The sequence below is a fragment of the Bubalus bubalis genome, chromosome 4 (genome assembly GCF_019923935.1).
Source record: "Bubalus bubalis isolate 160015118507 breed Murrah chromosome 4, NDDB_SH_1, whole genome shotgun sequence".
NCBI classification, from domain to species: domain Eukaryota; kingdom Metazoa; phylum Chordata; class Mammalia; order Artiodactyla; family Bovidae; genus Bubalus; species Bubalus bubalis.
The window spans coordinates 134,409,939-134,437,164 of NC_059160.1; the positions used below are offsets into that span (position 1 = coordinate 134,409,939).

The window sequence follows — 27,226 nt, forward strand, 5'->3', positions numbered from 1 at the left end:
TTCCACAATGTGTATGTGTGTTAAAAACAAAAATAATTTGTACATTCTTTAGTATTATTTGCAATGGAAAAACCTCCTTCCAAAGAATACAAGACTCTGAGATAAACCCTGTTCACAATTAGCTCACAAGAAAGAAGAGGAAGCCAAAAAGTACCCTAGCCAACAATAAAATGTGATCAGTTATAGCATTGCAATCAGACACTGTAATAAATTCTAGAAGTGTCACTGAAGAAAGTTTAATCAAATAATGAAAGTTTTTCAATGGCAGGAAAATAATGCTCAAGTACAGTTGCAGCTACTGTATTTTCTGATTTAAAAAAAAAAAAAAAGTCTTTTAAAAATAGCATCTGAGAAGATTGTCACTGTTTTTCACTTAGAATTTTATCTCCACTGCCAGAGATGAGGTCCCTATGTCTTTTACTAGGGTGAGCACTCTGCTGCCCTCTCATCCTGATGCCTACTTCAAGCCCATCACAGTATCTGCTGGGACCCTCACTTGCCTCTAAACCCTGGAGACTCAAGACTATGACAGCGATGGCAGAGCTCACTGGATTCCTGCCCTGCCGCCGGCCCAGGGAAGGCCCTAACATCCAAACCCTAGTTCTTCCAGGCTCTCATCACACTGGCAACCAGTCACTGCGGTCCCATTCTCTTTTTTAGCATAAGGTAGAAGGCGATGGCACCCCACTCCAGTACTCTTGCCTGGAAAATCCCATGGATGGAGGAGCCTAGTAGGCTGCAGCCCATGGGGTCTCAAAGAGTCAGACACGACTGAGCGACTTCACTTTCACTTTTCACTTTCATGCATTGGAAAAGGAAATGGCAACCCACTCCAGTGTTCTTGCCTGGAGAATCCCAGGGACGGGGGAGCCTGGTGGGCTGCCGTCTCTGGGGTCACACAGAGTTGGACACGACTGACACGACTTAGCAGCAGCAGCAGCAGAAGTGAGATAGTCAGAGATTTAATAGGGTATTGTGTTTTGATTTTTCTGTTTCCATCTTGATGTTTCATATCAGATAGAAAAGATTACAGTTGTTACAGTCTATAAGTAGCCAGCTAAAAAAACAAACAACACTTTAAAAGGAGCCTTAAATCATGAGTATCTGCCTGTTTTTTATTTAGAGGCAAACGAATTCAGTCTTTTGTTCAGTCCTCTTGTCTTTCAAAGGGAGTGGTATCTGGACCAGGCTAAATCAAATGTCAGTTTCAATACACCTGAGAAGGCAGTAGAGCGGAGACAAAGAAATGAGAGTCGGGGAGGGGGAAGGGGGCGTGCCTTTCTATGGATCCATGCGAACAACACTCAGTGATTTTTCCCCTGGTGGATTTTAAATCTGGTAGGTCATACCTTCAGTACCTTTAGTGCTTTCTGGATTAAAACACACCGAAAGCCAACCACTTACCCCCACCACACTAGCAGGCTGATTGAGAGAGCTTTTTAAACCTTGATGGTATCCCTCTGGTCATTTAATGTTAGTTTCAGCTGAAAAGTGAAAATCTAACACTAGGATGACCTTTTCTACTGGAAATTTCCCTGGCTCGCGGTAACATGACCGAGACAAGCAATCATCATACCGTAGCTCACCATGTTTAGGAACAAAAGAAGCAGAGTTGAACATCTACATTCCTGCAAGAAATCCCTTAACTGTGGCTTACAATTTATCAAACAGTAAATGTTGCAGAGGGCTCAGCTATTAAAAAAAAAAAAGATTTATAACAAAACCAAGCAGGGTTTGGTTGGGTGGGAAGGCCAAGTACCATCACGACTCAAAGATCACCAGTTACCTCTGCTAGAGTCAATTACATAATGAAGAAATGCTTAGACAGGAAAGCCATTCATATGGCACTAGCCTCAGTCTAGAGCAGCAATATTCAAGGCGGCAGTCCTCTGTCTGGTTGCTTATCTCCAGTAGGATTAATGTTCAAAACACAGTGCTACTGTTCTGTCTGCAACTGACATCAGTCATGCTGCTTTTTTTAATTTTAATTTGGAAACAGGCTCAAAGTCAGCCTTCCTATTGACTTGATGACAGTCACTGCTCATGGCAAGGAGGGTCCAGTGAGATAGTCTGCAGGCTTCCAGGGAAAATTTTTCAAACCCTTTTGCACTTCCATCCGGTTTTTAAGACTGTATCATCCCAAGAAAGGGGACTGCTTTTTTTCAGAATGCTTCAAATTGCTTGAAAATAGCTGGAGATGTAAAATAAATACAGCAATAAGCCTCAAAATGTAGACAAGCTGCTGAGTTCTCTTCCTTTGTTGTTTTAACTATCCTAGAAGGATCAAACTAAAAACAAAAAGTTAATCCTGATACTCTCAGGCTACATAGAGCAACTAGCTACTTCTACCTTGGAAGAGGTGAGCGAGGTTAAACGTTCACGCCATTCATTCTTAATACAGTCACTGTATTAGTAAATAAAAACACTTAATGTCCAGTTAAATTTGAATTTCAGATACACAATGAATAATACTGTTGTATAAGTATACCCCATGTAGATAACTGCTTGCACAAATTCCTGTTCCTGTTCAAAGCATTATCTACATGGGACATACTTATACTACAAAATTATTCACTGTGTTATCGAAAATTCAAATTTAACCAAGTATCTCATATTTTATCTGGCAACTACATCTCTTGCAAAATATGGAACCCAAAATTGCAGGCATGAGGTTGATATGTTATGTCTCAGTCCCAAAGTGGTATTTAACCATGTTTGATAACGTTTAGGTTGGCAATTCCTAGTTCCCTGAAATGTCAGTTCATTATGTCTCTGCTCTCCAGACTTCCCAAACAGCTTCCCTTCCAAGCTCCAAAACAGGCTGTCTAAGTCCTCACTAAGCTGTTTTCTTTGCCTAAAGAACACCCTGCTCTTAGATAAATATCACCAAGTACGAGAGGATGTGAATTTGCATATCTGTGTGCATGCAGAAACCCAGCGCCCGCAGCTGACAATATTCCAATTGTCAAATCCACTTTCTATATGAAGGATTATTTCGGGATTATATTTTAAAATGCCTTTTCATCACAGTACCATAGGTTTAGCTAGTATCACCCAAAGTCACTACAATCTTCTGGCAAAACTAAAACCACAATTATTCGTAGATAAAATATATCTGATGATCTCTGAAATTTCATTTGGCAAATAGAGGAAAAAACAATAACTAAGCCTATTTCTTTTTTCCAGATAATAATGAAGCAGGTGTTTAAAGGAAGGTATGTGGGACTTCCCTGCTAATGCAATGGATGGGAGTTTGCCTGCCAATGCAGGGGGATGTGGGTTCAATCCCTGGTCTAGGAGGATTCCATATGCCGCAGAGCAGGTGGGCCCCTGTGCTGCAACTACGAGCCTGCACGCTGCAACCACTGAAACCCACGCACCTTGAGCCTGAGCTCAGTGACAAGAGAGGCCATCGCAATGAGAAGCCCATGCTCCACAACCAAGAGTAGGCCCTGCTGACCACAACTAGAGAAAGCCTGAGCAGCAACAAAGACTCAGCACCGCCAAATAAATACATACATACATATTTAAAGGAAGGGATGCTTATATAAAACTCCAACAATAATATAATGCCAAGTATCTCTTTTGGGGAATTAGCCTAATTAACACTCTCTTCCTTCTTCTAGTCCTTGACGTGAAGAATATTAATACACCAGCATTTTGAAGAACTGGAAGAGAAAAAGACCAATTAACTTCTTCTTGCTGTAGGTTATATGCTACTTGGAAAAGAGACATGGAAGTCATTAGTGCTGTTGGCCAGGGTTTCATTCTTCCCCTGGGCACACACCGTCAGATTAGACTGCCTCATCCTATGCTATAAAGTGTGGGTATAGGGGATATATGACCAGCTCTGGCCAATTAGTAGAGAACAGAAATATTGGTGTGGCTTCAGGCCTAAATCTCCTAATCATTGGTTCAAAATCCTCTAGAGCTCTCTTCTCTCTCTAATACAAAACCAGCACATTCAAGATTGTCACTGTTTAAAGTCCTTAATCGACCTCCATGAACACACTTCCTGGTAACTAATGATGGATATAAAACATGTATAAGAGATGCATTTCTGTTGGTTTAAACTACTAAGCTTTGGGATTATTTGTTATTGCAGCAGAGCCCAGCCTAGCTTAACTCAGGAGATGTGCAATTATTGAAGTTTTAGTATATATCCAGCCAAATGAGTCTAAGAAATATTCTCTTTAGAGCCCTAAAACTTGCTGAACAGTTAAGGTTAAATCTTTATCACTTTTAATTCTCAACAAACTCTTATGATAACTACAAATTATTATCTCTGCTTTATTGATGGAAAAATAAACAAATGACCTAGTAAGTAGATGTTTAAAGTCACACAGAAAGTAAATGACTGAGAAGGCATTTGAACCCATATCCATTAGGAACTACAGACCATGCTTTCTACCACCTCACTCTACTGCCATTCAATTACTTAGCTCTGCAAGTTAGTAAAGGAAAATTCTCCATAGTAGAGGGAGCAAGTCTTGGAACCCCATGGAGGGTATCCCATGGATGCTTTACTCCCCTTTCTATATGTTGATAGGCCTTGACTATGGGCTGAAAAAATAGGGCTACATGTATAATGTCAGAGACCATCTTTGGAACAACATAGGAAACTTATAGATTCTTTAAACCAGAATTTATTTATCTATGCAAAGGATGCAGAAGAAGATAAACAAACTTAAGAACCATCCTATATAGCAGCCACCTGTATATCTGCTAAACAGTATAGGCAGCATGTAAGTAGAGACCAGTCCTTACCATCCCCCATTGCTATATTCAGAAGAATCAATACCATCAATACCATCTTGTTCATGTTTTTTTAAGGGAAATTCTTCTGTAACTTCCATCATAGGTGGAATGTCAATTAGATAATGGACTATACCGTCCATGGAATTTTCCAAGCCAGAATACTGGAGAAGGTAGCCTTTCCCTTCTCCAGGGGATCTTCCCAACCCAGGGATTGAATCCAGGTCTCTCACATTGCAAGTGGATTCTTTACCAGCTGAGCCACAAGAGAAGCCCAAGAATACTGGAGTGGGTAGCCTATCCCTTCTCCAGGGGATTTTCCCGACCCAGGAATCGAACCAGGGTCTCCTGCATTGCAGGCGGATTCTTTACCAACTGAGCTATCAAGGAAGCCCATTTAAGTTCTGTAACTTCCATCATAGGTGGAATATCAACCAGGTAATGTGGCCTTGGGCACTACAGTGCTAACATTTCAAATGTTAGCCCCATTGTCTCAAACCAGTTATATGAACACAGACTCCCTCTTAGTGACAATTTTTTTAACTTCTGAGATTCAGTATCCAGGCAAACAAGTCACATTACTTAATTTTAAGATTCCTTCATGTTAGTATTAAGCTGAATATATCTTATTTGGAAAAAAGGAATAAAGTTTATATTACAGACATTCAGATTCCTTCCTAAAAATATCTTTCTTCATCAGCTTAATTACTAATAACAGGTTGGTTGCTATTTCAAGAGGAGTATCAGAATCAGATACACCATGAGAAATAAGTAAATCCAAACACTGACTCAAATGGCCTCACTTTCAAGGACCCTGAATTTTTCTACGCTGCATCCCCCATGAATCTCAACCATTTTACTCTTGGGGGAGTGATGGGGAACCTGGGAAAAAAAATCCAGAGGACCATATTACATCCAGGCCAGGGACAAGTCTTCCCCCAAATCCATACCTCAACAGGAACTGAAGTACAACTTTTACACTGGAGCTGCAAAACCAGTCAAGAGAAACAATGCATCACAAACTAACGTGTCAAAACAATTATCTAACTAAGACCAATTGTAGAATCATAGTGAATTCATGCTTTTGACAGTGCAAAAAGCAAGCTTCAAAGGCATACTCAGAACTTAAAAGTCTTCCTTTTACTGAAAAATAAGTGAAATTCTACCAAAATTCACTTTAGCTTTCCAGGGCTCTCAATTTCAAAGTCAATCAGCTGTACAGGTTTTCTTGCTTTTATCATTTGCACTAGCTCAGCAGTTCATTAATATATTAAGAACAACGTACATAAAGTAGATTTATAATTGGAAATGGAACTTTCCTTCTTTTTCGGGTTAAAAAAAAATGACTCAGAATTAACTATTGTCTTTCTGTGAATTCAGAGTGTAACACAGAAAGAATAAGGAAGGGCTATACTCTCCCCAAACAGAAATGTAATAAATACTTCAAAGTTAAGTTATTCTGCCTTAAAATCTTTTTTTTTCTTTTTTGGAGGGGGGGGTTCATTTCTACAGAAAGATAAAAATGTAGTTTTCACATCAGATCTGGATCCTTTTCCAGCCTAATAACACATCACCTAGAGATAAGTGGAAGAAACCTAATAATGATGTATACCAGACCCAACAGCTTGTCTCCCCAAGGAAGTGAATTAGCAGCATGATCACAGCACACAGCTCACTGCAGAAAACTATAGCCTCCTACTTTTTGTCTTCTGCTAAAATAGCCATTAGAGAGGGAGGACAGAAGGATTGTGCATAGTCTGGAGGCAGCTGGAAGGAAGTGAAGATGGTTAGACCTGACCTACCGATGCTAACTCTAAATGCCCTCTGCACCCTTATGAGGTCCAGTACAAGAAGCTGGTTCTGTTAGTCAAATCTAGTCATCCCCAAATCAGGCTACTAGTCATTACTACTACAGCAATACAGAATTGATTTTAATTTCTCACAATGCATTACAACATATAAAATCTATTGTCTTTTAAAAACCAGGATAAGCTCATTTTATTTTTTTGGAATAATGATAAAATGCATTTACTTGTTTTTGTTTGCCTATTTTTCTTTTCCACCATGCCGCATGGTTTCATGTGGTTTGAGGGATCTTAGTTCCCCAACCAGGGACTGAACCCAGGCCCTGGGAGTGAAAACACTGAGTCCTAACTACTGTGTATCTGTTCTTTCGCTGATTCTTTTTCCATTTAGGTTATTACAGAACACTGAGTAGAGCTCCCTATGCTATAAGGTATGTCTTTGCTGATTTTCTATTTTATATATAGTGTGCATATGTTAATTTTAAGCTCCTAATTAGGATATGTTAATTTAATAAGTAGAGGAATGCCAACAAATAAGGATTTTTAATTAAACAGTAGGTTTCTACATTTTTTTTCTGGGTAATCAGGAAAGTGTGAATATTAAAAATTAATATGAAACAAATAGCTGTAGAAAATGATACAAATTGTACTAAAAACAGGAAAGCCTGATCTAGACGGCTGATCACACAAAAAGTAGAAAGTATGTGTGCTGGTGGGGAAAGGGGTCGTCTCAGAGTCAATTTCAAAGTTTACCAAGATAAAGAATTACCTAAATATTCTAAAGGAAAGAGGTGAAAGAAACCTCCAGAGTTCATTGTTAATCATGAGATGAGGCACACATACTTTTTACTGAAATATAACTGATATAACATTATAACAATGAATTGAGATATGTGTATTTTGCAAAATGATAACTAAAATAAGTCTAGTTAACATTCATCACCACACATAGCTACCAATTTTTTTTCTCTTGTGATAAGAATTTTTAAGAGCTGTGCTCTTCAGTTCAATTCAGTTCAGTTGTTCAGTCGTGTCTGACTCTTCACGACCCCATGAATCGCAGCACGCCAGGCCTCCCTGTCCATCACCAACTCCCCGAGTTCACTCAGACTCATGTCCATCGAGTCAGTGATGCCATCCAGCCATTTCATCTTCTGTCGTCCCCTTCTCCTCTTGCCCCCAATCCCTCCCAGCATCAGAGTCTTTTCCAATGAGTCAACTCTTCGCATGAGGTGGCCAAAGTACTGAAGTTTCACCTTTAGCATCAGTCCTTCCAAAGAAATCCCAGGGCTGATCTCCTTTAGAATGGACTGGTTGGATCTCCTTGCAGTCCAAGGGACTCTCAAGAGTCTTCTGCAACACCACACTTCAAAAGCATCAATTCTTCGACACTCAGTCTTCTTCATAGTCCAACACTCACATCCATACACGACCACAGGAAAAACCATAGCCTTGACTAGATGGACCTCTGTTGGCAAAGTAATGTCTCTGCTTTTCAATATGCTATCTAGGTTGGTCATAACTTTCCTTCCAAGGAGTAAGCGTCTTTTAATTTCATGGCTGAAGTCACCATCTGCAGTGACTTTGGAGCCCCCCAAAATAAAGTCTGACACTGTTTCCACTGTTTCCCCATCTATTTCCCATGAAGTGATGGGACCGGATGCCATGATCTTTGTTTTCTGAATGTTGAGCTTTAAGCCAACTTTTTCACTCTCCTCTTTCACTTTCATCAAGAGGCTTTTGAGTTCCTCTTCACTTTCTGCCATAAGGGTGGCATCATCTGCATATCTGAGGTTATTGATATTTCTCCCGGCAATCTTGATTCCAGCTTGTGTTTCTTCCAGCCCAACGTTTCTCATGATGTACTCTGCATGTAAGTTAAATAAGCAGGGTGACAATATACAGCCTTGATGTACTCCTTTTCCTATTTGGAACCAGTCTGTTGTTCCATGTCCAGTTCTAACTGTTGCTTCCTGACCTGCATACAGATTTCTCAAGAGGCAGGTCAGGTGGTCTGGTATTCCGCATCATCTGCATATCTGAGGTTATTGATATTTCTCCCGGCAATCTTGATTCCAGCTTGTGTTTCTTCCAGCCCAACGTTTCTCATGATGTACTCTGCATGTAAGTTAAATAAGCAGGGTGACAATATACAGCCTTGATGTACTCCTTTTCCTATTTGGAACCAGTCTGTTGTTCCATGTCCAGTTCTAACTGTTGCTTCCTGACCTGCATACAGATTTCTCAAGAGGCAGGTCAGGTGGTCTGGTATTCCCATCTCTTGAAGAATTTTCCATATTCCCATGTCTTGAAGAATTTTCCACAGTTTATTGTGATCCACACAGTCAAAGGCTTTGGCACAGTCAATAAAGCAGAAATAGATGTTTTTCTGGAACTCTCTTGCTTTTTCCATGATCCAGTGGATGTTGGCAATTTGATCTCTGGTTCCTCTGCCTTTTCTAAAACCAGCTTGAACATCAGGAAGTTCACGGTTCACATATTGCTGAAACCTGGCTTGGAGAATTTTGAGCATTACTTTACTAGCGTGTGAGATGAGTGCAATTGTGCGGTAGTTTGAGCATTCTTTGGCATTGCCTTTCTTTGGGATTGGAATGAAAACTGACCTTTTCCAGTCCTGTGGCCACTGCTGAGTTTTCCAAATTTACTGGCATATTGAGTGCAGCACTTTCACAGCATCATCTTTCAGGATTTGAAAGAGCTCAACTGGAATTCCATCACCTCCACTAGCTTTGTTCATAGTGATGCTTTCTAAGTCCCACTTGACTTCACACTCCAGGATGTCTGGCTCTAGGTCAGTGATCACACCATCATGATTATTTGGGTCGTGAAGATCTTTTTTGTACAGTTCTTCTGTGTATTCTTGCCACCTCTTCTTAATATCTTCTGCTTCTGTTAGGTCCATACCATTTCTGTCCTTTATTGAGCCCATCTTTGCATGAAATGTTCCCTTGGTATCTCTAGTTTTCTTGAAGAGATCTCTAGTCTTTCCCATTCTGTTGTTTTCCTCTATTTCTTTGCATTGATCACTGAGGAAGGCTTTCTTATCTCTTCTTGCTATTCTTTGGAACTCTGTATTCAGATGCTTATATCTTTCTTTTTCTCCTTTGCTTTTTGCTTCTCTTCTTTTCACAGCTATTTGTAAGGCCTCCCCAGACAGCCATTTTGCTTTTTTGCATTTCTTTTCCATGGGGATGGTCTTGATCCCTGTCTCTTGTACAATGTCACGAACCTCATTCCATAGTTCATCAGGCACTCTATCTATCAGATCTAGGCCCTTAAGTCTATTTCTTACTTCCACTGTATAATCATAAGGGATTTGATTTAGGTCATACCTGAATGGTCTAGTGGTTTTCCCTACTTTCTTCAATTTAACTCTGAATTTGGCAATAAGCAGTTCATGGTCTGAGCCACAGTCAGCTCCCAGTCTTGTTTTTGCTGACTGTATAGAGCTTCTCCATCTTTGGCTGCAAAGAATATAATCAATCTGATTTCGGTGTTGACCATCTGGTGATGTCCATGTGTAGAGTCTTCTTTTGTGTTGTTGGAAGAGGGTGTTTGTTATGACCAGTGCATTTTCTTGGCAAAACTCTATTAGTCTTTGCCCTGCTTCATTCCGTATTCCAAGGCCAGATTTGCCTGTTACTCCAGGTGTTTCTTGACTTCCTACTTTTGCATTCTAGTCCCCTATACTGAAAAGGACATCTTTTTTGGGTGTTAGTTCTAAAGGTCTTGTAGGTCTTCATAGAACCGTTCAACTTCAGCTTCTTCAGCGTTACTGGTTGAGGCATAGACTTGATTACTGTGATACTGAATGGTTTGCCTTGGAGACAAACAGAGATCATTCTGTCGTTTACACAGTACTATTAACTAGTCACCTTGCTGTATATGACATTCCCAGGACTTATATCTAGAAATTGGTATCTTTTGACTTTGACCACCTTCACCCACTTCACCCACTTGTCATTTGTTGTGTAGTTTTTCACAAAACATTACAACATATATACTGTATTGCCTTCAATTAGTTCTCCTTCCTAGAAAGGGTGATTGCTATTTAATATGACATTCCACAGAATAGCAAACTGTTAACTTGACTCTACTCTGATGAAGAGTTTCTGCTTAGCACAGACTCTTAAGTTCTGTTTTAACTTCAAGTTCACCATAATAAACTCTAATATTAGCATCAGTAAAACTTGACCCTTCAGGAGACATGTTATCAAATGGTCTTTCTACAAGCCATTCTTTCACAAAGCCCTCTATCTAAGAAAGACAAGCATTCTCTAATAATGAGCAATGTTGAGCATCTTTTCATGTGCCTATTGGCCATCTGTATGGCCTCTCTGGAGAAAGGTCTATTTAGGTCTCCTGCCCAGTTTTTGATTGAGTTGTTTTTTGATACTGAGTTGCATAAGTAGTTTATATATTTTCAAAATTAATCCTTTGTCAGTCGCATCGTTTCCAGTATTTTCTCCCAGTCCATAGGTTGTCTCTCTGTTTTGTTTATGGTTTCCTTTGTTGTGCAAAAGCTTTTAAGTTTGATTAGGTCCCATTTATTTTTCCTTTTATTTCTATTGTCTTGGGAGACTGATCTAAGAAAATATTGCTACAATTTACATCAAAACATATTTTGCCTATGTTCCCTTCTAGGAGTTTAATGGTGTCATGTCTTATATTTAAGCCTTTAAGTCAGTTTGAGTTTATTTCTGTTTATGGTGTGAGGGAGTGTTCCAACTTCACTGATTCACAGGCAGCTGTCTAGCTTTCCCAACACCACTTGCCAGTCTTTTCTCCATTGTATATTCTTGCCTCCTTTGTCAAAGATCAATTAACCATAGGTGAGTGGGTTTATTTATGGGCTCTCTATTCTCATCCATATGTCTGATTTTGTGCCAACACTGCCCCATTTTGATTAGTGTTGGGGGATTCCCTGGTAGCTCAGCTAGTAAAGAATCTGTCTGTAATGCAGGAGACCTCGGTTTGATTCCTGGGTAGGGAAGATCTGCTGGAGAAGGGATAGGCTACCCACTCCAGTACACTTGGGCTTCCCTAGTGGCTCAGCTGGTAAAGAATCCACCTGCAATGCAGGAGACTTGAGTTCTATCCCTGGATTGGGAAGATCCCCTGGAGAAGGGAACAGCTATCCACTCCGGTATTCTGGCCTGGAGAATTCCCTGGACTGTATAGTCCCATGAGGTCGCAAAGAGTTGGACATGACTGAGCAACTTTCACTTCACTCAATTACTGTAGCTTTGCAGTACTGTCTTAAGTCTGGAAGAGTTATGGCTCTAGCTTTGTTCTTTTTCCTCAAGATTGCTTTGGCAATTCTGGGTCTTCTATGGTTCCATAAAATCTTTAGGATTATTTGTTCTCATTCTGTGAAAAATGTCACTCAATTTGATATGAATCACTTTAAATTTGTCAATTGCTTTGTGGAGTAAGTCCATTTTAACAATATTAATTTTTCTAATCCAAGAGCATGGGATATCTTTCCATCTTTCCATTTCCATCTTTGATTTTCTGTATGAATGTTTTATAGCTTTCAGTGTCTAAGTCTTTTACCTCTTTGGTTAGATTTATTCCGAGGTATTTTTAATGTGATTTTAAATGATTTTTTTTTTTTACTTTCACATATTGCATTGTTAGTGTAAAGAAATGCAACAGATTTGGTTATATGAATCTTGTATCCTGCTGTCTTGCTGAGTTCATTTATCAGTTCTAATAGTATTTGTGTGGCAATTTTAGGGTATTCTATATAGAATACTGGGCTTCCCTGATGACTCAGTGGTAAAGAACCTGCCTGCCAATGCAGAAGACATGGGTTCAAACCCTGGGTTGGGAAGATCCCCTAGAGAAGGAAATGGCAACCCACTCTAGTATTCTTGCCTGGAAATCCCCAGGGACAGAGGAGCCTGGTGGACTACAGTCCATCGGGCTGCAAAGAGTCAGACCTGACTTAGTGACTGAACATACATGCATATACAGAATATCATGTCATTTGCATATAATGATAATTTTACCTCTTCCCTTCCAACTTGGGTAATTTTATTTCTTTTTCTTGTCTGATTGCTGTGACTATTACTTCCACAACTATATTGAATAGATGTGGTGAGAGTGAACATCTTTGTCTTGTTCCATAATTTAGTGGGAAAGCTTTTAGCTTTTTTTTTTTTTACCATTTAGTATTCTGTTGGCTGTGGCTTTGTCATAAATGACTTTTATTATGCTGAGATACTAAATATCTTAATTTATTTGAGGACATTCTTGAATTGCCTTACTGGTTCCTGGACTTTTACTGGATCAGCAAATACACCTAAAAGCCCTTCTCTTTTAAATCATTCATAGTGAATGCCAAACTGGAGTCACATTCAGACATACACACAAAATGTCAGATTCTGATACTCCAGAAATTAAAGGAAAGTTCTCTAAGTAAGACTGAATCTGACCCTCTGTAAGTGGAATTTCTGATTCTGACTTTGAGGTTGATCAGAAATGTAACAATGAGCAAAATTTTCAATGGTTATCTGACCTTTTCTCCTCTGCCCATATCCTCATTCCCAACATAATTAGAATCAGACTTAAGATTCACTTTGGGGTCCTGAATACAAACATTATGACAAGAGAACCCATCATGGCAATAGCTAAACCTCCAGCTTCAAAGAGGGTCGCTTCTAAGTTATGAAAGTTGTATCCACAGTTCTTCACAGGTACTTTTGCGGAATTATGCTCTCATAACAGACCAGTTAGAACTGTGCTTTAATGTCAACAAGCATCAAGCAGGATTTGTAGCATAAGCTCAAATTCCCCAAATAAACGCCAGCTTTACGAACCGAACTACTCTCTCTACCACAGTGGATTCTAAATGCAGTTGATGGGTCATTTACCCTTTGATCAAAACTCTTATGAAATGCATAGCTCTATCAAACTCTTGTATATTTGCTCCAACCCTGTGGAGCTTCACCTGACGACATTAGATAGCAATACTCTTAATGTTATCAGTGATAATTATGACTATTATTTAAAACATAGACTTGACCACAGCCGTATTTCTTTAATTCAGCAACATCATGGTCAGTGGTTTTCAATCAGGGATGTACAACAGACTTGTCTGTGGAGTTTAATAATAATGCAGATGTCTAAGATCCACACCAGACTTAATGAATTCTTTTACTTGATATTCTTGACATCTTCTAATAGGATTATTATGCTATATTTCAAGGTTTTTTCACTGTAAGTATTCTATTCCTCCATTTTTGTAAAACCAGAAGTAAACTCTGACTTCTTTTTTTTTTAATACCTTTATTTATTATCTTTTGAAACATTCTAACTTGAGGGGAATGATTTTATTACCTTGCTTTCCATGTCACATTATGCATCACATTTATTATGAACTGTAATCAGACTTTTCACATTTGAAAATTACTAGCAGTAAATTAATCAAAATCACTTTCAGTTTCTATCATCTACAGATGTTTGTTTTCCTCAGATACTTGCCTGCAAGTTCTATTATCAGGTTCAGGCCAGGGTTTGTGTCTTCAGTAAAGAATACTCTCAAGAGTCCCACGGTAAAAGCCCAGATATTTTAAATAATTGACATTTCAAAGAACAGACTCTTGGATATAGGCGTTTAATGACACCAGTGGGCTGAGTCAAGACTTACAGAATTTTAGTCCAGAAGCAGACAATTTTATGCTACTGCTAACCCAGGATCAAGTGGAACAAGAATTAATTAGAGTCCATACTAAATGGACTGAAAGGTGAAATTTTACAGTATTGCTTTACTGTTGTTATTGTTGTTGTCGTTGTTTTAAGGAGTTTGGGAATAGGCTATTTATTTGGCCACACTTGTAGGGATGTGGGATCTTAGTTCCCCAACCAGAAAGCATACCTGTGACACCTGCATTGGAAACACTGAGTCTTAAGCACTGGTCTGCTAGGGAAGTCCCCTGAAATATTGTTGTTTAAATGGTCTATCTTCTGGATCTATAAGAAAATCCCTTCTCTTTATGCTTCAACTACTTTTTTTCTGATACAATTTAGAAGATTCTTGTATGAATTTTATTGTGCCTATCTTTGTATGAAATGTTCCCTTGGTATCTTTAATCTTCTTGAACATATCTCTAGTCTTTCCCATTTTATTGTTTTCCTCTTTTTATTTGCATTGATCACTGAGGAAGGCTTTCTTATCTCTCCTTGCTATTCGTTGGAACTCTGCATTCCTATGGGTATATTCTTTCCTTTTCTCCTTTGCCCTTCACTTTTCTTTTCTCAGCTATTTGTAAGGCCTCCTCAGACAACCATTCTGCAATTCTGGATTTCTTTTCCTTGCAGATGGTCTTGATCACTGGCTCCTGTACAACGTCACAAACCTCCGTCCATAGTTCTTCAGGCACTCTGTCTATCCGATCTAATCCCTTGAATCTATTTGCCACTTCCACTGTATAATCTTAACGGATTTGATTTAGGTCATACCCGAATGGTCTAGTGGTTTTCCCTACTTTCTTCAATTTAAGTCTGAATTTGGCAATAAGGATTTCATGATCCTAGCCAGAGTCAGCTCCTGGTCTTATTTTGCTGACTGTATAGAGCTTCTCCATCTTTGGCTGCAAAGAATATAATCAATCTGATTTCAGTATTGACCATCTGGTCATGTCCATGTGTAGAGCAGTCTCTTGTGCTGCTGGAAGAGAGTGTTTGCTATGACCAGTGTGTTCTCCTGGCAAAACTCTGTTAGCCTTTGCCTTGCTTCATTTGGTACTCCAAGGCCAAACTTACCTGTTACTCCAGGTATTTTTTGATTTCCTACTTTTGCATTCCAGTCCCCTATGATGAAAAGGATGTCTATTGGGGGTGTTAGTTCTAAAAGGTATTGTAGGTCTTCACAGAACCATTCAACTTCAGCTTTTTCAGCATTACTGGTTGGGGAATGGATTTGCATTACTGTGATATTGAATGGTTTGCCTTGGAGCCAAACAGACCATTCTGTCATTTTTGAGATTGCATCCAAGTACTGCATTTCGGACTCTTTTGTTGACTATGATGGTTACTCCATTTCTTCTAAGGGATTCTTGCCCACAGTAGTAGATATAATGGTCATCTGAATTAAATTCATCCATTCCAGTCCATTTTAGTTCACTGATTCCTAAAATATTGATGTTCACTCTTGCCATTGCCTGTTTGACCACTTCCAGTTTACCTTGATTCATGGACATAGCATTCCAGGTTCCTATGCAATATTGTTGTGTACAGCATCAGACTTTACTTCCATCACCAATCACATCCACAGCTGGGTGCTTTTTTACTTTGGCTGCATCTCCTCATTCTTTCTGGAGTTAATTCTCTACTCTTCTCCAGTAGCATACTGGGCACCTAACCAACCTGGGGAGTTCATCTTTCAGTGTCCTATCCTTTTGCCTTTTCATACTGTTCATGGGGTCCTCAAGGCAAGAATAGTGAAGCGGTTTGCCATTCCCTTCTCCAGTGGACCATGTTTTGTCAGAACTCTCCACCATGACCAGTTGATCTTGGGTGACCCTACTCAGCATGGCTCATAGTTTCATTGAGTTAGACAAAGCTGTACTCCATGTGATCAGTTTGATTAGTTTTCTGTGATTGTGGTTTTCATTGTGTCTGCCCTCTGACAGATAAGGATAAGAAGCTTATGGAAGCTTCCTGATGGGTGAGACTGACTGCGGGGGGCACTGGGTCTTGTTCTGATGGGTGGGGCCATGCTCAGTAAATCTTTAATTCAATTTTCTGTTGATGAGAAATGCTGGACTGGATGAAGCACAAGCTGGAATTAATATTGCTGGGAAAAATATCAATAACCTCAGATATGCAGATGACACCACACTTAACGGCAGAAAGAGAAGAACTAAAGAGCCTCTTGAGGAAAATGAAAGAGGAGAGTCAAAAAGTTGGCTTAAAACTCATTATTAAGAAAACTAAGATCATGGCATCTGGTCCCATCACTTCATGGAAAATTGATGGAGAAACAATGAAAACAATGAGAGACTTTATTTTTTTTTTTTATTTTGGGGGGCTCCAAAATCACTGCAGATGGTGACTGCAGCCATGAAATTAAAAGAAGTTTGCTTCTTGGAAGCAAAGCTATGACCAACCTAAACAGCATATTAAAAAGCAGAGACATTAGTTTGCCAACAAAAGTCTATATAGTCAAAGCTACAGTTTTTCCAGTCCTCATGTATGGATGTGAGAGTTGGACCATAAAGAAAGCCTAGTGCCGAAGAATTGATGTTTTGAACTGTGGTGTTGGAGAAGATTCTTGAGAGTCCCTTGGACTGCAAGGAATTCCAACCAGTCAATTCTAAAGGAAATCAGTCCTGAATATTCATTGGAAAGACTGATGCTGAAGCTGAATCTCCAATACTCTGGCCACCTGATGGGAAGAACTGACTCTTTGGAAAAGACTCTGATGCTGGGAAAGATTGAAGGCAGGAGGATAATGGGACAACAGAAGTAGAGATGGTTGGATGGCATTACCGACTCGATGGACATGAGTTTGAGCAAGCTCTGGGAGTTGGTGACAGACAGGAAGGCCTGGCGTGCTGCAGTCCCTGGGGTTGCAAAAAGTCGGACACAACTGTGTGACTGAACTGAACTGTATGAACTGTTTTTGATTATTTTCTGTATTCCTGATGCTCTGGCATTTTGGGCCACAGTGATTGGGGAAAGACTGTCTCTGCCAGGGCTTACCAATGCTTAGGTAGAGCAGGCAAAACAAGTGACTTGCCCTGGAGCATGCCTTTCATACTCAAACTGACAATCCAGAGTTCATACTCTCAACTCTTCTATCTGCTTCATGTGTTTCAAGAAGTAATATTCCTCTGTCCTAAGTATCCCAGGGCCCGGTACCAGACCACTATAAAGAATTCCTATACCTCGGAGTCCACTGAAATTATTCAAATCAGCCAATTTCAAGATTGCTTACTCTGCCTTGTCTTGTTTTCCCAATAAAAACAATAATAAAGTCTCCTGCCCATGCTGTCCCCTTGCACCATCTTCCTCTTGACCAATTTTGGTGCTTTCCTACATGGCTTGGCATGACACAGCATGCCTGTCTCCTTAAGAACTATGAATAGGAACCTTTCCAAATGGCAGTCATGGTCTGTTCTGTAGGCTTCCTTATACCTGAACAATAATAAAACCTACATTTAAAAACCATTTTTTATATAAGCTGAAATATTTTAAAATGATATTTGAGTCTTACTGACTCCCATAGTTCAGAAACTCATACCAAATGTCCTTAACTTTCAGTGGCAAAAGGGTTATCTTATATATTCAATAATTATGTCTTCCTTTTTATCAGAATATAATTGGAGAAATCTACTACCTAAATAACATCTTGCCTAAAATGTCATATTGAGAATGATGCTCCTTTGATCAGGTAGGAACTGAAGTGGCTTTATTATGGAGTCAATACCTACAAAGGGCTCTTAGGATAACTGCCCTGCTATCTAGTTTACAGGATCCAGCCTTATAGATGGTTAAGAACCATCAGTTCCTGACAGGCCAGGAACCTAGTTACTTTGGGGGCTTCAATAAAAGAAGAACTTACACAAATGCATAAATACTGCAAATGAAATAAGGTGGAAAGAATTTGTTGAACTTGATTTCCTTGCCTTAGGAATGCAAATAATAGAGGCATTAAAAGTCCAGTCTGAGATTCCTTGTAAAAACCTCCAAAGAGAAGTTAATTTTGTAATTATTCAAAACTATGTCTCTAGATTTTGCAAAGTATGTAAGAAAACCGAAGTGAGAGTGAAAGCGAAAGTGCAAGTCGCTCAGTTGTGTCTGACTCTTTGCAACCCCATGTCCATGGAATTCTCCAGGCCAGAATACTGGAGTGGGTAGCCTTTTCCTTCTCCAGGGGATCTTTCCAACCCAGGAATCGAACCCAGGTCTCCTGCATTGCAGGCGGATTCTTTACCAGCTGAGCCACAAGGGAAACCCAAGAGTACTGCAGTGAATAGCCTATTCCTTCTCCAGGGGATCTTCCCGACCCAGGAATCAAACCAGGGTCTCCTGCATTGCAGGTGGATTCTTTACCAACTAGAAAATCTATGTGGTAAATTAACACTTTTGCTACACATCAGTAAATAATAAAGCCATATCTAATGCGACTAGGCTTACCTTATGGTCAAGGTTAATCTTTCTTTGATATTATCATGATCACAAGGAAGAAGGAGAGAGGGAGGGAGAGAGAGAATATAAGGAAAAATTATAAAAGACTTTGAAATTTAGTGGATATTCTGGCCAGCTCATCCATCTGGATAATCTCTGCTTTTTTTTTTTTTTTGCCTACATCTAGGCTATTTTACAAGGTTACAAAGACAAAAATTAGCTTGTAGAAACCAATGGCAATGCAAATAATTTCTCTCTATAGAAATTGTAATTGTGATCACAGAAAAGCAGTTGATTATCACCCTATAGATATTGCAAGTTTTCCCAATTCTGTGTACATCAATAAATTTATCTCAGCAATCCTTGTCAGACTATAAATGTGCAATACTTTGCATTTTGTTTTTAAGTGGTTGTAAATATCTCATTGATTTCCTCATTAATTCATGATTTAAATACAATTTTTGACACATCTCTATTTCATATCTGTGTAAGAGACATGATTATATCCTTTTGAAACATGACTTTTTATAACTGAATAAAGACAATGCTATTTTATAGAAAAAAATATATATGCTATTTTACAAAAAATTATTTATGTAATTATATACATGAAATGTGTGTGTGTGTGTGTGTGTGTGCGCGCATACTATGGACTGTAGCCTGTCAGGCTCCTCTGTCCATGGGATTCTCCAGGCAAGAATTCTGGAGTGGGTTGCTGTGCTCTCCTCCAGGGGATCTTCCCAACCCAGGGATTGACTCCCATCTCTTATGTCTCTTGCATTGGCTGGTGGGTTCTTTACCATTAGCGCCACCTGGGAAGCCCCACGTGTGTGTGTGTGTGTGTGTGTGTGTGTGTGTGTGTGTGTACAAACAGCTGTTAGTCATTCAATGAATAATACTGAGTGACTGAGTGCCAAAGATCCAAAGATAGACAAGACGGACTGACTCACTGACCTCAAGGAGCCTAAGCCCTAGTGGACCTAACACTCACTCACTCAATGTTTGTCTAGCTTATGCGACCAACATCACAAAGCTTTCAGGCAGAGAGGAAAAACACGCTGACAAAAATCTCTCCAAAGTAATCCTTTCTCAATAACTAATTATTGCTTAGGAGTATAATATATCACCAAAGGGAAAAAAATTCAGAGTGAAATAACAGGTTTTATATAAAAGGGGGTAAATAAATTGCTAGACTCATACTTGGAAGTTCTGGGTATCTCTTGTTAGAAACATTGTGCTTTTATGAAAAAGAGTTTCCACTCAAGTTCTTCCAAATCTGACTCAAGAGGTTATGTAATCCCTCTAAACTTTTGTTTTTCCATTTGTACAAAAAGATAATAATAACCATTTCATGGGATTGTCATAAAAATGGTACATGCCTGGAACACAGTAGATGCTTAAATAGGTGTTAGCTGATTTTATTAATAATATTATTTATTGATGCTCAGTTCTTGATCTGTACTCAACCAATGTTAAATGTATCTCTCCAAAGTAAATGTGAAGAATGAAATCTGTTTCAAGTTTCTCTAAAATATGGAAGACCTAAAATTATATTACTGAAGTTCTCTTAGTTATTAGGGGGAAAAAATCTCATTGTGTACACAGAGATCTTAGGAATGAATTGGAAATTCTACCTGCAGTCCAGGATTCCAATGCTGTACTACCAGAGAAGACTACACAGGTCTCTCTTTCTCCTAGAATCTTCCTGTGCGTGAGCAACAAACTTGGAATGACTTGTACCATTAGCACCTTATTACAAATGACAATTGGGTAATTTCTACCAGGCCAGACTATAGGATGACAAGAAAGAGGGCATTCAAGGAGAGATGGCCGGTTACTCAAAGCCCACAGTGTCGAAGGTGATCCTTAGTAGAAGATTCAAGGCCGGAGGTTTCCCAGAATCAGACTCTGCCGGCAGCCCTTTGAGCACCTGTGTCCTCCGCAGCATCACACGCCTAAACAAACAAGTGGTGGGTGTGCTCAGCAGTGGGCAGGGTCTCAAGTTCACCGTAACTCCAACAGTATTTCACACTTAACCTTGCTCTACAACTCAACTCAAATTCAGAAAATCACCACAGTTTCATGAATGCAGAGGGCATTTCATCTCACTGCAAAACTGACTAAATAAGAGGTCACAAAGCCAAAAAAGAAAAGAGATAAAAATCACAAGGCCAATAAGAAAAGTACAAATTGTTCTAACAGAGGTCACCTGGTGCCTATTTACTAGGTAGGACTGGACTTCAAGTTATTATATACCTAACGTATTGCACTGAGATCCTCCCACATCATATTCAATGTCAATAGCTTAGTGTTAAAAAAAAAAAAAAAAACAAAGGTCACATTAATGAAGCACTTATGTCTCCAAAAGTGCATTAGGCACATTACAAGTACAATCTTAAGGCTGGGCTCACTAACCTCCCAGTAAGATTAAAATGGGTTATATTCATCTCTTTTTATAAGAGAGAATGTTATTTGAGAGGTTTTAAGAGTTTTAAAAATCATATTTTTTTTGCTACCTCCCTTTACAACTAGAAAAATGAACTAAATAAACAAATATGTGTAGGTAGATAAAATGAATTACTTGAATCAAGTTGGACAGATGCTTCATTCATACATGTAAATATTTGCTGACCTCAAAGAACCAGATTCTCCACACACATTAAAACAGCCACATACATTGCTTGAGTGTTTTTCCAAAGCCACTAAACTGCAGCCTAAGAAGAACGGCTCTAGATAACCCTGGGACTTTTGATCTGCTGAGAAGAGTCTCCAAGTTTGGGGCCATTGTTTCCTGTCCTGGGTAAGTGAAGACCACTGGAGATCCTCTTCCACTCTCCCTGGCAAAGACAGCAGCAGTTCCTCTGAATCAAAGTCCAGCATTTAAGAGTAGCAGTTTGAAAGGGTGCTTAATGAGCAGACTGCCCAGCACAGAGCCCTATTAATACCCACGGAAGGGGAGCATGCATGCGTCCCAGGTCGCCGGTGCCCAATGACAAATCAAGCTAATCACTGACTACAAAAGAACGCGCTCAGACCTTCACCAGAACCGTGGTCTCGCCGGAGACACACCGGGCCGGGCAAAGGTGCCCGAGAAGGTGGAGGCTGTTACCTGACTTTCTCCATGGCTCCTCCCGTTCTCCGCCTTGAAGATGGACTTGGGTTTCCGCGACTTGAAGTTGCCCATGGTGGGGCGCAGCACGTCCAGCCGTGGGGGCTGCTCTACATGCTGCGGCTCACTGGGCGGCGGCGCGGGCTCCTCTAGCGGAGGCCTGGCGTCGGGGTAATTCTCTTTATTGTCTTCATCTCTAGAATAGGAAAGACTCGGTTAGAAAGCACCGAAGAGTCTAATAACCCGCCCTGGGAAAGAGGCTGGCGATACCCACTGCTGTTCATTTACATGGTACTCGGCAAACTTTCCAGTGTAGACTGTTTCAAAGGGACTGAACGTCACTTTTTAGAACACGCCACACTCCCTTCCAGTCTTTGCTAGTGGGTACATTTTCCATAGCTGCAGCTTTGTACCTGCTATTGTATTCGCTTCCCTTTTTCACTTCAATATGGTTTCACATATGTCATATTTTTCTTTCACAATAATAATGTGAGATATCCCGGTTAGCTATGATCACCCCAACTTTATAGATTAAGACTCTAAACCTCTCTGATTAAATAAGGTGCCAAACTGAAGGGCTAATTCACTCAGACCTGGAGTGGGCCCTCAGTCTCTCACGCATGAGTCCTTGGCTCAGGGTGTTGATGGGTTGCTCCTCCCTGGCAAGTCTTCAGTCATCTTACAACTTTCAGAGGCATTTAAAAGTTTAACTAGAGGGGCTTCCCTGGTGGTCCAGTGGTTGAGAGTCTGCCTTGCAGGGCAGGGGACACAGGTCTGATTTCTCGTCAGAGAACTAGGATCCCATATGTGGCAGAGCAACTAAGCTCTGAGCTGCAACTACTGAGGCCAGGCAGTTGGGGCCCACACACTACAACTGGAGACTCTGTGTGCTACAGCTGAAGATCCCACACGCCACAACTAAGGCCTGATGCTGCCTGATTAATTAGTTCATTAAAGATAAATTATAAAAAAGTTTAACTAGAATCTATTTTAATAAGATACGTACAACCTCAATAGAATATAAGACAAGGACCAAATTTCACCCAACCAAGCCACCTATTTAAACAACACTTTCAATGCAAAGCCAAAGACCCCAGTGTCTTGGTTCTGTCGGTGTGGAATGGCTGGAGAAGACTGACTGGGCTGGCATTACCTGCGCATACTCGGTATTAGGAGAGCACTCTTCATGTTCACCCATCAATCAAATTCAATACAACATCATCCAGCCATTTCAATTTCCTCAAACACAGTGATGTAATAACACTATTAAGTCATTTGTCCCTGTTAAATCTAGATGTATTTTAGAATTCAGCAACTACCACAGCCAAATGGAGCATTCCCCTTACATCGGCAGTCCCCAACCTTTTTGGCACCAGGAACCAGTTTTGTGGAAAACCATTTTTCCATGGACAAGGTGAGGGGATGGCTCACGCAGTGCTGTGAGCAATGGAGAGCTAGGGAACTGAGCAGCAGACGAAGCTTCATGCTTGCTCACTCACCTCCTGCTGTGTGGCCTGGGTTCCTAACAGGCCAGGAACCCAGTCTGTGGCCCAGAGGTTTGGGGACTCCTGCTTTATATGGGTTCATTGTCCTGAACCCACTGGCAGCCATTTGTTATGGGTCATGTGATTCTGTAGGACTGGCCACTTCCCCCTGGGGGTGTTTTCCCCTCTTGTTCACTGACCAGAAACAGCCATAAAAAGAGATTTTGGCAAGGTCAGCTAGGAAACACTTCCATGAGTGTTTCCTCACCTCATGGAAGTGTTTCCTCATGGCTCAAGAATATGTTGAGCCAAGAGAAAAGACCAGCAAATGAAAGATTTCTATGCCCTCTGCTCAGGATGTCTTTTTACAAATAAAAGATTAAACTAATTAAAATGCTACCAGCAGGATGAGCTGTCCAGCTAGTCCCTGGGAGAAGAGCAAAGAAAACATGGGGGTGGGAGGTCTGGAACATGGCCAGGGTGTATGCAGTTGGGCAAGATGTGGAAATAAAATTATGTGAAAGAGTTAAACTTAAGCTTCAGGACAAACTTAGTATCAGGTTAAGGAAAATCCAACAGGTGAAATAATTTTTCATGTTAGGTCAGTTCAGTTGTGTCCAACTCTTTGCAACTCCTGCCAGTAACACTGGTTACTATTTTCCCTTGAGATCATTTACAATTAAAAAAAATTCTAAGTCACTAATAGGTTTGGAAACCAGTATCAAACTATGAAGTTGAAATAAATGTCTCTAGTTCATTTGAAATACCTGTCTCTCCCTAGAGACAAATACTACACATCTACATACTCTATGTTCTTGGGTAAGCAACAAAAGAAGGAAGAGCAGCTTTTGCCATAACCTAAATGTTTCTTAAAGAGATGGGAATACCAGACCACCTGACCTGCCTCCTGAGAAATCTGCATGCAGGTCAAAAAGCAACAGTTAGAATTGTATATGAAACAACAAACTGGTTCCAAATTGGGAAAGGAGCACATCAAGGCTGTATATTGTCAGGCTGCTTATTTAACGTATATGCAGAGTACATTATGAGAAATGCTGGGCTGGATGAAACACAAACTGGAATCAAGATCACCAGGAGAAATATCAATAACCTCAGAGATGCAGATAACACCACCCTTATGGCAGAAAGTGAAGAACTAAAGAGCCTCTTGAGGAAAGTGAAAGAGGAGAATGAAAAAGTTGGCTTAAAACTCAACATTCAGAAAACTAAGATCATGGCATCCAGTCCCATCACTTCATGGCAAATAGACGGGGAAACAGTGGCAGACTTTATTTTTTCTGGGCTCCAAAATCACTGCAGATGGTGACTGCAACCTTGAAATTAAAAGAAGCTTGCCCCCTGGAAGAAAACCTATGACCAACCTAGACAGCATATTAAAAAGCAGAGACATTACTTTGCCAACAAAGGTCTGTCTAGTCAAAGCTATCGTTTTTCCATAGTCATGTATGGATGTGAGAGTTGGACTACAAAGAAAGCTGAATGCCGAAGAATTGATGCTTTTGAACTGTGGTGTTGGAGAAGACTCTTGAGAGTTCCCTGGACTGCAAGGAGATCCAACCAGTCCATTCTAAAGGAAATCAGCCCTGAATATTCATTCCAATACTTTGGCCACCTGATGCAAAGAACCAACTCATTGGAAAAGCCCCTGATGCTGGGAAAGACTGAAGGCAGGAGGAGAAGGGGATGACAGAGGATGAGATGGTTGGATGGCATCACCAACTGGATGGACATGAGTTTGAGCAAGCTCCAGGAGTTGGTGATGCACAGGGAAGCCTGACATGCTGCAATCCGTGGGGTTGCAAAGAGTTGGACATGACTGAGCTGAACTGAAATGTTCCTCATTCAAGGAGAATTATAGAACACTCAAGAATAAGAAAAAAGTGACTTTTCAAATTTAAAATGACTGTTTTGATAGACTGTTTCCTAAAAATAAAACCTGAATTTTGTTTTTATGTCATATTTTCAAGGCACCCAAAAGATGTAAAGGTCATTCTTGACTTGAAGACCAAGGAAGGTGGGGGGCAGGGGGAAGCACTTTCTCTTATTATACAAATGTAAAACATAAATACAAAAGTCATCTTTATGAATACACTTCCAAACTATTACTGGTTCCTCAGAATCCCCAAAACAGAGTACAGGTAATGTAATTTATGTCACTTCTTATTGCAGTCAGCCATAACTGAGAATGAACATGGTGTTCTAAAAAGAACAAGAGTCCAAAAGATCCTCCCACTTGTTAGAAATGCATCCTGAGCCACATCACCTCACCTCTATGCCCTTCATCCATAAGACACTATGCATCTCCAGTACAGGAGTAGTACAGTCTCTGTGAAATGCCTACCAAAGAAAGTCAGCTCCAGACCACAATCCAATAAATGGGGGCTATTGTTACTCTCACACGGGGCCTTCGGTGAGTAGCTGTTTGCGCAGAAAAAACTGAAGGCTATTTTTAGTCTTTCCAATGCCTCCAGGATAAATTCCAAACTCCTTTGCAGGGTACTTAAAACTTTTGTAATCAGGTCTTTGTTTATCTCTGGAACTTTATTTCTTACCACTCCCGGCCTCCTCAGCTCTCAGGGTTCCTGCCATCCTGAACTGCTTGCTTCAACTTGAATTCTCTCTGCTCTCTGTTGGCTAGCCAGTAATTTGTTCCCTCTGCTTGGTAGCATCATAGTTTTGGGCCTTATATTCCACCAAAAAAAAAAAAAGGAGTCACGTGCCACATGTAATTTTCTTCAGGAATCCATCCCAGAAACCTCACTGGGCTATTTGGTCCCTCTAAGTGAGTCTTCTGTTTCCCTGTAGAAAAATAGCACTTAATGCACTGTAGCATCATCATCTACATTCTTATCTATCTCCTCCAGTGCACTGAACCCCTGGGAGCAGAGACTGATTTGTATTTCTACATCCCATATCTGTCTCCACTGGTTTCTGATGCACACAAAAAAGTATGAAACAAAGGCCTTCAACAAATATTCCTTATCCAACAAGTGGACTTTTGTGTCACATATACCAGAGTCCAAATTCTGCCTCATCACAGCTGTGTTAATTCTGGATGAGCTATAATCCCTCTGAGTCTTGGTTTTTCCACCTCGATGAGGAAGGAAACAATAGCTTCCCTTTGGCTGTTAAGATTAAATAATGAAATGTATGTGAAAGTGCTTGAACACAGCAAACTTGGAAGAAAAATGGTTAACGTTAAGATTTTGCCATCATACGATGAACTCCCTGATGACCAAGACTGCCATGTTTGGTGAATAATTCTAGAACCTCTTCCTTAAAGTCTATGATGGGAACATTTAAATGCACTAATCAATGTTTAATTCAATAGGCATTTACTGAGCATTCTCCATAGAAAAGATACTGTCCTGAGTGCTAAGGGGGTATCCAAAAGTGAACAAAACTTCCTTCAAGAGCTGATAATCTATTAGAAGAAATAGGACATGAGAACAAATCATTAGAATTCAAAGAGAGTTAAGACACCAGACCAGATGGTTTCTGTCCTTCATAATTAAAAACCAGGCAATGGTGGGTCCTACCTGAGACTGGAGCAATCAGTCTGATCTTCATGCAGAGAGACTGCGTCTTCGTCACACCTGAAGAGAAAAAATAAAACCACATCAGATCCAACTGTCTGCTGAAGCAGAGAAGCAATATTCTAGAATTATTTGAAGATTAGCACAGGAAACTAAAGAAAGGAACAATCTTTACCACTCTCACCCAAACCTGTGTCGATTCCTCAGATGTCTACCAGGTAATAATACCAATGTTGTCATATCACGTGAGCTTAAATGCTTAGAACCAGAGGTAACACTCCTTTTTCATGCACTGCTCTGTATCACCTCAACTAACAAGACCTTAGCAACCTAAGTGTTCACAGCCCTTGAGGGAAC

At 40.1% G+C, this 27,226-nt stretch overlaps 1 protein-coding gene across 16 annotated transcripts in view; it reads right to left on the reverse strand.

Annotated features, from left to right (window-relative positions):
* The window catches only part of FAM13C (family with sequence similarity 13 member C), a 147,086-nt gene that overhangs the window by 106,069 nt on the left and 13,791 nt on the right, over positions 1-27,226 (reverse strand). For all 16 annotated transcript variants that reach the window (XM_025285089.3, XM_044942101.2, XM_044942100.2 and 13 more), the window contains 2 exons: positions 26,873-26,929; positions 21,829-22,024 (listed from right to left, as the gene is read on the reverse strand). In XM_025285089.3, the coding sequence (XP_025140874.3) occupies positions 21,829-22,024; positions 26,873-26,929 (253 nt within the window). The remainder of the gene's footprint in view (positions 1-21,828; positions 22,025-26,872; positions 26,930-27,226) is intronic.